Source organism: Vanacampus margaritifer, chromosome 13 (genome assembly GCF_051991255.1).
Source record: "Vanacampus margaritifer isolate UIUO_Vmar chromosome 13, RoL_Vmar_1.0, whole genome shotgun sequence".
NCBI lineage: Eukaryota > Metazoa > Chordata > Actinopteri > Syngnathiformes > Syngnathidae > Vanacampus > Vanacampus margaritifer.
In genome coordinates, this window is record NC_135444.1 from 8,529,845 (window position 1) to 8,540,533 (window position 10,689).

The 10,689-nt window shown below is 39.0% G+C and overlaps 2 protein-coding genes across 5 annotated transcripts in view; one reads left to right on the plus strand and one right to left on the minus strand.

Annotated features, from left to right (window-relative positions):
- camsap2a (calmodulin regulated spectrin-associated protein family, member 2a) overlaps nt 1–4,022 on the minus strand; it is a 51,397-nt gene extending 47,375 nt beyond the window's left edge. For all 4 annotated transcript variants that reach the window (XM_077583739.1, XM_077583737.1, XM_077583738.1 and 1 more), the window contains exon 1: nt 3,441–4,022. In XM_077583739.1, coding sequence (XP_077439865.1) covers nt 3,441–3,579 — 139 coding nt within the window. In that variant the 5' untranslated portion in view covers nt 3,580–4,022. The remainder of the gene's footprint in view (nt 1–3,440) is intronic.
- A 1,293-nt stretch (nt 4,023–5,315) lies between these two features.
- ddx59 (DEAD (Asp-Glu-Ala-Asp) box polypeptide 59) lies at nt 5,316–10,166 on the plus strand. Its single transcript, XM_077585231.1, has 8 exons — nt 5,316–5,432; nt 5,719–6,559; nt 6,934–7,116; nt 7,221–7,310; nt 7,406–7,657; nt 9,005–9,157; nt 9,427–9,555; nt 9,633–10,166. Exons 2-8 carry the CDS (start codon nt 5,735–5,737, stop codon nt 9,891–9,893), a joined length of 1,893 nt encoding a protein of 630 aa, XP_077441357.1. The 5' UTR covers nt 5,316–5,432; nt 5,719–5,734; the 3' UTR covers nt 9,894–10,166.
- The last annotated feature ends 523 nt before the right edge of the window (nt 10,167–10,689 follow it).

Sequence of the window (10,689 nt, forward strand, 5' to 3'; positions counted from 1 at the left end):
TTAACTCTTTGACTGCCAGACGTTTTCAGAAACGGGATGTCGCCAGTGCCAGCTGATTTAAGCATTTTGACTGATCTTTCAAGGTCCACAAAAAATGTTGTGTTTGGACTATGGAAACACACATACTACCAAATGAAAGATTGAACTGTCATCTTTCATCAGAAAAAAAAGTTTGTTTCTACCTTATTCCGTTCTTCAGTAATCAACAATAGAAAATGGTTAGTTTCACCGAAATGCTCTGTTTTAAAAAAAAAAGCGGAGAAAAAGAGTTTTTTGTGAAATAATGTTATTTCATGCACTCTAGTGAATTGTACACTTCTTTTTGTCCATGAATGATGCCACAAACACCTAAATAGTGCTTCACTTCTGTAATACACCACCACCAACAATGAAAAAGTGTTTTTAGATTGCAAAATACGTTTATTTCCATTCAACAGTGTAACAATTTGACAAAACAATTTCGCAAACTATTTACAAATGTGTGCAACTGTGGTACTATTTACAATTATGTGGATGTTTCAAATACAGTTTTTCTTTTTGTAACACTGCCCTGCGTGCAAGGAGACGGAGCAGGATTTGCACAACAGATACGTTTCACTTCGATTGTCCGTTTCGCGTGCAGACGTTACACTTTCTTGACGGCCTTTTTTTCCCGGGAATAGCAAGTAGCAGACTGTACCCACTACTCCGATGAATATGCATTGGACTCGGGGCACTCTTCGTCGTCCGATTGAACGTCCGCCTGAGCGTGCTCGGTTGTGCTCCGCGTTTTCCGGTGTTAGCATCGCTAGCCCGTGAACCTTTATGACGTCGTCATAGCCGCCGCGTCAGCGCTTCCAACTTCGGCGTCAACCTCGGAGTCACCATCATCATCATCGATGATGATCATCGTCGTCATCAATGTGCTCTTTAGCGTTGGTCGATGCCTTTCGTCTTTGAAAAAAATTCCCAAGTGTGAGCTGCTTGCAACCGGTCGCCATTGTTCGCTTCCTCAGCCATCTAGCTCCGCCTCACGTCTTCTACTGACGCCTACCCAATCTTGTCAAAAGAGAGTCATTGCTGCCATCTAGGGGCCAAACATAGTCATTAGGCTAACTAGATCTGCTTGAAACTTTCACCACAGCTGGCCAAGGCTTTCCTCCACCCGTTTCCCAAAAAATAAATAAATAAATTGGAGAACGTCTTTTAACGTCCTTGGCGGCCCTCCGTAGGTTTTTACTAAACGTCATAACGTCATTTAACGTTTTTGGCAGTCAAAGAGTTAAAAACAATAATTTGCCACAAAGCTTGACCAATTCACACCAGTGCACAGATTCTCTGGCAATATTTTGACTGCCCTTTTTCATTGTCCCTTGCCAAGCCTTGGCAGTGACTTCACATGGGCATATGTGGATGAACCTGGAATGTTACTATGGCAACCGCAGGAGGAGCACCACTCTATCGATTCATCTAGTCTGTATCGCTACAACATTCATCTCCCTGGGAACACCCTGTCTCATCAAAAAGAGATGCTGTTTTTGTGCATGTGTCTTTGTGTTTTGTGTGTTTGTGTACACATTCATGGATAAGATTTCATTTTGCCCACAAAACAGGATTCTTCCACGGTAACAAAATAAGATTAAAGATTCAAGGGGAAAGGCTTAGGCCCCAATCATGCATTCAGTGACTTTTGAAATCTCAGACAAAAATGAAAAGACTATTAGGAATGTTAATCAAAACCAAGATCAGCACCGAAGGAATTGGTGTACAAATTAATTTTGCAGAGACCATCTGGAAATGACCCAAACCAATTGCCTACACTCCTCAACACAACACATTTAAGCAGTCAGCCAGTCAGTCAGTCGATGAATCACCTCCTCATGACCACTGTCAATAAGGTCATCTACAGATGGACTCTTTGTCAATACAGAAATACAGCCTTCTTTGCTCGAAAGATTTTAGCATTTACATTCATGTCATGTGATACAGTAATCGTAAAAGTTTATATATTCCCTCATGTCCCATCTACAAGTAAGCAGAAGTCAAAGCAGAGTTATGATAAATGGCTTCATATAACCAATTCAAGTTGGTGGCCTGGTTCAGGGTGTTGACCAAACTGAATCCCAATTTGCTCCAGATAAGCTTAGCATAGCAGCCTACGAAATGAGAAAACAAAAATGTTCACTTTAATGCTCTAATGTGGATTTTGTTCCCATCCAGTGGGCATGATAAACATTATACTTGTTCCTTTCAGCATTTCTTAGCATTCAATTACTGAACGAATAACAATTTTATTTTGTTTCTACTTATCCAAACACCTTCTTTTTTTTTGCATGTTGGCTAAGAAGAAGAAAGCCATTTAAAATACTGAATAGCACTTTGTTACCCAGGTTTTAGTCTGCATTTAAATATTTTGCATCAGTTTGAAAAATCAGGCTTGTGTTGACTACACAGCACCCCTGCATGGATGCAGTAAGAAAGGTGCATGAGAAGCATTCAGAACAGAAAAGCGTAGGCTGAGATCTAGATATACAGCAAACCTACTCGCTCGCTCGCTCACAGTCTCTGGAGGGCTATATTTTTGGAATTACCCCATTTCATTCAGTGCTGATTGAATATGCACTGAACATCTGCAAGCCAAGAGTGGATAGCAGTGTTCCTACAATTGTTTTTATTTAACTTGTTTTTTTCTGCAGGTAGCCTATGTAAAGGCCAAATATTTTCTCATCATGAAACTTGTCATTGTGAGAGGACAGCAGAACAGCCATGCTTTTGTGAAAATATAATGGACTACCGAAGCTAAATACATAATGTAGCACAAAGTATATTTAATTGAGATGAATCCTTTTTGCATTAGGTGAATATTCTGTACCTTATCAGGGTCATAACTCTGAATATTTGGATATACAACAACCTCATAATTAGCCATTACCATTACTATTCAAAATGTGCATTGGTCATGCTAAGAAGCCTACAATTTATTTACATATCCAGTATAATGCGTGCTCTCCATAAAGCTCCTTAATTGAGTAACACCGTCTGTAATAAACCTTATTTTATTTACCAGCTGCACATAATGATGTTTTTTTAACTGTTCAAGTATGAGATGTGTGTAGTGATTTCAAGGTTACTCCTTGACACTCTACCCTGAGTTACCATCACATAGACTGTAACAAATCGATCACTCTAAACCACTCAGGGAATTGCATTTATCTAATCTTGTAAATTACGTTGTCTTTCTCCATCCCACAGTTAGAATGATCCGCAAGATGCATCTACGAGGACAAAGGAATTACCTGTCAAGGTGGCACGGGTAATATAAACAAATATACTCTGTATGTTAGTTCTTTGTTGTTTTAGTGATATAAAAACATACAACGATTACATTGCAGATGGATGTTGCTGAAATGGCCAGGACTACAACAAAAACAATGATGCAGGTATAGGTAGCTGATACCTACCGCTCCCATATGCTTTAGAGAGAAGCCATGAAAGACTGCAACTGATTTTAGCCCGGGAGAAATCATAGTGTTCAAAAGACTTGATAGCTGGAGCAACGAAGACCTTCTTCGCATTATTTACGTCCTGAACTTCACCCATATTTCCACGCAGTCGTTTTCTTCAGTCCTTCACAGCAAAGCAGCGCCAAAGCATCACGCGAGTGGAATTCGATGGAAAACAATGAGTAGCTGTCAAATGAAAAAAACAAGAAAAAAAAACGGAACCGCGTGTTGGAAGGGGTTACTGTCTCTCGTTGACAAAATGAATCGATGTGTTTTTCATCCATTCATCAGATGAGACGAGCTTCGCACAAAGCAGCAGGGTCGCTTTCCTTGAATTTCACAGGGAAAAGTGTTCTTCATTTGGGTCGGAAATGTGACGGTTTCCATTCTTTGATAGATCTGAAGGAATTCTACCTTTCCTGTCCATGTGTTATTGTGAAAAATATATTTGTCTTTAACTCGCTTTTCATAACGCTAGTGTCGTGGTGCGGTTTCCCTCCCTGCAGCGGCGAGCCTTTCCAACCACGCTCCAGCCAACCTCTGCACCCAAATTGGGTGTAGTGCGCATGCGCGAACGGTGCTTTCATGAAAAGTCTGAAAAATTGCATACAATACTTTTTCCCTGCGTATTTTAAACCAGTCTTTCCCAAGTCTTTATAAAATTCGTTATAAAAGAGTACTGACCGTAATTGTTCTGCCTGTCATAGTCGTTGTATTAATTAACATATCAATATTCTTTATTAATACACATTAATTTCTGTCAAATTGTGTGAACCACCACAGTCTTGTGTGCCATGTTTGGAAACACTAGACTAAATTAACTAAATTAACAAGAAAATACAGAATGGACTGACTGATAGTACAGTAATAGTGGCACACATACTGTATGGTTTAATTACCTTCAGATAATCTTTTATACCATTCATCATCAGTCACTTATGATAATAATGCATCGGATTTATATAGCGCTTTTCTAGACGCTCAAAGATGCTTTACAATGGAATGGATACATTATTCATGCACGTCACATTCACACTGTGGTGACGGTAAGGTACTTAAGTAGCCACAGCTGCCCTGGAGCAGGCTGACGGAGGCGTGGCTGCCAGTGTGCGCCTACGGCCCCTCCGACCACCACCAAACATTCACACCTTCCATACATTAGTGTGAGTAGCACTGGAGGCAATGAGTGTAAAGTGCCTTGCCCAAGGACACAATGATACATGGCTTGGGGAGAGCGGGGATCGAACAGCCGACCTTCTGGTTACTGAACGACCGTCTCTACACCCTGAGCAATAGCCGCCACATATGATACTCCTTGACACTGTGAAATAATGTATACATGTGATTTACATGTACAATCAATATTATTCTAATGTGCAATATATCTGTGCATGCATACTAAATACATACTCGTCTATTTCATTCAGCAACATATTATCATTACATATCCACATTACTTTATTACAATACTGGTACTAGCTATTTGACTACTGAGGTGGAAATTGGACTATATTCATACCATTATTATTTATTAGTGACCAATATTGGGAACACATTCAATCTCTGTCTACTTTTATTCGGGCTAAGATTGCAATTGCTTTTGTATTTGTCCTTTATTTTATTTTTGTATTGTTTCCTTTTTTCTTTTGATGGTTGTTCCTATGTTTTGTGTAATCGGGAATATCTATCTATCTATCTATGTAATATGATCTGATGTTTAAATGAATCATATAAAAATCATGGCTTGCATTGTTCTTTTCTATAGACAGAACTTTTTTGACTTGACTGCCAAAAGCAGCGCAGGTACCGTTTATGAACTACAGTTCCCAGGATCCTAAGGTAGGTCATTACGTCATTATTATGCGACTTTGTCGTGCTTGTTTTGAAAGGCAGAAACATTTCGGCGTTCTCATCGTGTTATATATTTGAAGATGCCTTTTTACGTTGCAGGTTCGTATTTTTTTTTTTTCATAACAAAATGTTGACATTCATTTTAACGTGTTATTTTCTCCTGCTGTGCGATCATCGAGATTGGCCACTCCAGCAGCATCACACGATATTTCATATGATACTGTGGTCTCGTAGTAAGAGTAAGAAATAAGTTACCACTGTATATGTCTTAATTTATTCTCGAGTAAACTGATACAACTCGTGCTCAAAGATAGGAAGTCCACAAATTACCTTTGATATATACATTTCGCTAACATCATGCTTGGTTGCGTGTCTGTGTTCCCAGATTAATAGCCCGTAAAATGTTTATGCCAAGAGCCCTTAAAGTGAAGAGACCGGCAGACGACGCAAACCTTGTTTTGAAGAAGCATAAACGTCACGCTGATCAGGATCTGGACAAAGTTGAAGAAGGTTCTACGCTGCATGTTCACCAAGAGCTCAAAGACTGCAAAGTTGAAGATACCACAATAAAAGCAGGCGAAACCCCTGTTGCTGTCGTTGAGATCCCATTACAAGAGGGGCAGGAGTGTTCTTCAAGTGGTACTGAAGAAGAGGAGGAACCAGTAAAATCATTCAAAAAGAATCAGAGATGGGCCGAGCCAGGAGAGCCTATCTGTGTAATGTGTGGTCGCTATGGAGAGTACATCTGTGACAGGACTGACAGCGATGTTTGCAGTCTCGAATGCAAAGCCCGGCACTTGATCCAAATGGGGTTAGGGACTGGGGCAGAATCGTTGTTTAATCAAAAAGACACACATAGACACCACGAAAGTCCTCAAGCTGAACTTCCTACAGCTTCTATAAAAACATTCTATTCAAACTATTCCTATAAGGAGGATTTGTTCATATCAGGGCTAACTGATGAGCAGGTGCAGCATATTAAACAAGAGCTGGGCATTGAAACCCAGGGGACAGATGTAAAGAGACCAATCATAGAATTTGAGCACTGCGGCTTTCCTCCTACTCTTAATGCGAACTTGAAGTTAGCCAGCTATGATGTCCCCACACCAGTGCAGATGCAGATGCTGCCCGTTGGTCTCACCGGCAGGGATGTGATCACAAGTGCTGACACAGGGTCAGGGAAGACTGTAGCCTTTCTCCTGCCAGTTGTCCTGAGGGCCATGAAGGTAAAGTAACTCATTATTTCATTCAGTTTGTATTGGCAATAAGTTACTAATATACTTGGCAGCACGTTGGAATAATTGTTAGGACATGTGCCTCACAGTTAGGAGACCTGAGTTGGAATTTCTTCTTCCCATGTGTGGAGTTTGCATGTTCTCCCCATGTGTGTTTGTGTTTTCTCACACACACATGCATGTTAGGTTCATTGAAAACACTAAATTACCATATGTGAGTGTGCAATGTCTCTAAAATACCATATGTGAGTGTTAATAGAATATGTGATTGTTAATAGAACCAGTGCAAGATACACTCCACCCGCACTCAACGTCAGCTATGTCAATAGTCAATTTAAAAAGTGTACATATATCTTCTCTTTAAGGAACAAACTCAAAGTGTGGGAAGCCCGGTGGCACTCATCCTGACCCCCACCAGAGAACTGGCCATACAGATAGAAAGACAGGCTAAAGAGCTGGTGATTGGCCTTCCTAATATGAGAACTGCCCTGCTGGTGGGCGGCATGCCTCTCCCCCCTCAGCTCCACCGTCTCAAGAGCAGCATTAAAGTATTCAATTCAACTTTCTACAACAATCCTCATCTCATCGAAAGAATGTACATGTCAAAAATTGTTTGACATTGAAATGTTTTCGTTGTTTCATTCATTTGTAGATCGTCATAGCAACACCAGGGCGACTCCTCGAGATTTTAAAGCAGAAAGCTGTACACCTGGATAAAGTGAGGATTGTTGTCGTTGATGAGGTATGACTGATACTATGGAGCTCTGACTAAAGACAGCAACTGGCTACCAAGACCATTAAGTGTCCTATCATATTGTGTTGTGATATATTCTGCAGGTTGACACTATGCTAAAGATGGGCTTCCAGCAGCAGGTACTAGAGATTTTAGAGCAGGTCGCTGAAGATCACCAAACCCTACTGGCCTCAGCCACCATCCCGACAGGGACAGAGGAGCTGGCGGCCCGACTGGTGCGTGATCCGATCCGTATTGCTGTAGGAGAGAAGAACCAGCCCTGCGCCAACGTCAGACAGATCCTACTGTGGGTTGAGGAACCCTCGAAAAAGAAGAAGCTGTTTGAAATTCTCAATGTAGGTTCTGTACACAAGTGGTTGTAAAGATGTGCATTTGTGAAAAAAATATCAAATTCATTTATTACAGTCATTCATTTTATAGTAGATTAATGGGATTATGATTGCTAGTCTGTTAACCATAAAGATCCAGTAGGTTGGTCTTGACCATATAATGACGCCCACAGCTGCAGCTCTGGCCTCTGGCTACAGGAAATGGGTGTGACCCGAGTCATGGCTGCACTCCAGGAATCCCAGTAATGCTTGGACCATTTGTTAAGCATACTATAAGAACAGTCTACATTTTTTTTAAGGAATGCGTTGGTTAGAACATGTGTGAAATAAGGGGTCCATATCTGTGCAAATGTATGACACATTTTACTGTGTTCTAACCTGATCAAAGCGCAGTTCATTGGGTAGTTGGCAGAAATTAGAAAAAATATTTTCTTGATTTCTAGAGTGAGTGCAGTTTTGTAGTTGTAGACTGTTGATGATTTTTTGTGTATGATTTTTTAATAATGCCCCAAAACCTTCGGTTGACTGGCGAACGGTCCAGTGTGTATTCCGGCTATCAACCAAAGTTTGCTGGGATAGGCTCACCTATTGAGCCTACAAATGCTTTAGAGAATGGATGGATAATATCACAATGCACATGGTTACACCTTACCACAAATTAATGTTTATAGTGCAGGGAAAAACACTTCAGAAAACTAAAATAATATTAACTCATTCGCTACCAATGACGGCTATAAGACGTCAAAAATTCATTTGAACTATTTCTATTAGTTTAACATTTTTTCCACTTTTGTTATGAGTATGAAAACCTAGAGTTTTTGTTTTGTTTTTAAAAAATTGTGAGTTAACTAGTGGAGTGATGGGATTAATTACTATGACAAATTTTAATCGCCTCATTTTTAATAATCTTTTCTTTTTTAAATCTTTTTTTTTCAAAGAAGAAAAGATTATTAAAAATTAGGGGCATCAGGTGATTAAATTTTTTAATTGTAATTAATCACATGACTTTACTAGTTAACTCACGATTAAAAAAGAAAATAAAATATTAAAAATTAGGGGTGTCAGGTGATTAAATGTTTTTATTGTATTTAATCGCATGACTTCACAATTAATAACACGTTTTATATCTGTTCTAAATGTGCAAAAAAAAAGGTTTTCATTCTCTTGTTAACAAAAGTGGGGGAAAAAAGTTAAACTAATAGAAATAGTTAAAATGAATTTTAGACGTCTATAGGCGTCAATGTCAGTGAATGAGTTAATAATAAATCCTTGATTTAATCATGATATGGTATAATAAATTTTATATTTATTTTCTCTAATCCATTATACAACATTTTTTCTCTGATTTTACAGGACAATAAGTTGTACCAACCTCCAGTGGTAGTGTTTGTAGATTGTAAACTTGGTGCTGATCTGCTATGTGAAGCTGTTGTCAAGGTGACCGGACTTAATACAGTGGCAATCCACTCTGACAAGAGCCAGTTGGAACGTAACCGCATCCTCAAGGTGAGGCCAGCGTCACCTAGAACACTCAAGGTTGAGAGGATAATTGTTTGTGCCTCAGTCTACTCTGGATTCAACCCCGCTATCCTTGATCATTTGTTTCTGTCTCTTTTGATTACCAATTAGTAGTTCATTACACCATTAAAATTGGTGCTGTTTGCTGTCTTTACTAAGTTAAAGACAAATTGATGTACAATACGCATGTTGCATTGTTATTTTATACTGGTTTAATGTTTAATGTAAAAGCTGTTTTTGTTCATTTGTGTCTTCAGGGGCTTCTGGATGGTGACTTTGAGGTGGTGATCAGTACAGGTGTGCTTGGCAGAGGACTGGACTTGGCTAATGTTAGAGTGGTGGTTAACTTTGATATGCCAAACACCATGGATGAATACGTCCATCAGGTTAGTGGGTTTGCAGAAACAGATTTTTGCTTAATTTGTAGTCAGCATAGCACCAAGACACATTTGTTCCTGTTTAGGTGGGAAGAGCGGGCCGTCTGGGTCACAGGGGAACAGCCATCACCTTTCTCAACAACAACAATAAACGTCTGTTCCTTGGGGTGGTTAATAGGGTCAAACCAACAGGAACCATCCTACCGCCACAGCTCCTCAACTCACCTCACCTCCATGAGCAGCAGAGGAGAGAAAAACAACAAGCCAAGTTGGGGCCTGGTGACACAATAGTGAACACAAATAACCTCATTGATATTATCAAGAAACATGACAGACGCAACAAATAGTCATGCCAATAATGCCCTTATCTGCTGAGAAAGTGTTCATTAAAATATGTATTCTTGTATTGATCTCATGAAGTTATACTGTACAGTAATGAAGAGTTTGTTGGGTAGGAGTGCTGAACTGTTGCTGTTTTTCTTTCATTATATTATGGATATTTATTTACTCATAGTGAATCACTTGTAAAATTAATGTATACAACTTGCCACACACTCATACTGCTCTTCTAGCAACTCTGTTGATTAAACAAAACAAAAAGCCAGGGGGCATCAACCATTTTGAAGCTAAGAGCTACTTCTTTGGTATTGATTAATGCAAAGGGCTACCAGTTTGATACACACTCCTGAAGTAATAAGTTTGTTCCAACTACTTTTAATAATGGTATATTATTAGGGCCTGACTGGTTTAATTAGCCAATATTAGCTTTAAGTACATAGTCAAAAAAAAAGACTAACGAGTAATGATATATCGATTTTTTTTTTTACACATTAACACTTAAAACAAAAATAATGAAGTTCAAACATCCCTAAAATAGACAGAAAATCGACAATTATTTGTGGATTTTTTCTCTGTTGTAAAGTTAAATACGAAAGGACAAAGAATTGTAAACCAGTCAAATGTTTTGCTTGCAATTATATTTATATTGATTTAAGCGTAAAGAGAGAAAAAAAAAAGTTATTTAATTCATGAGATTTTATCTTTTTTTTTGCTGTTGATTGCCCAATTACCGTAATCGGTTATTGGAATTTTATTCTGCCATATATCAAAATCAGCAAGGCTTAATTTTTTTTTTTTATGTCA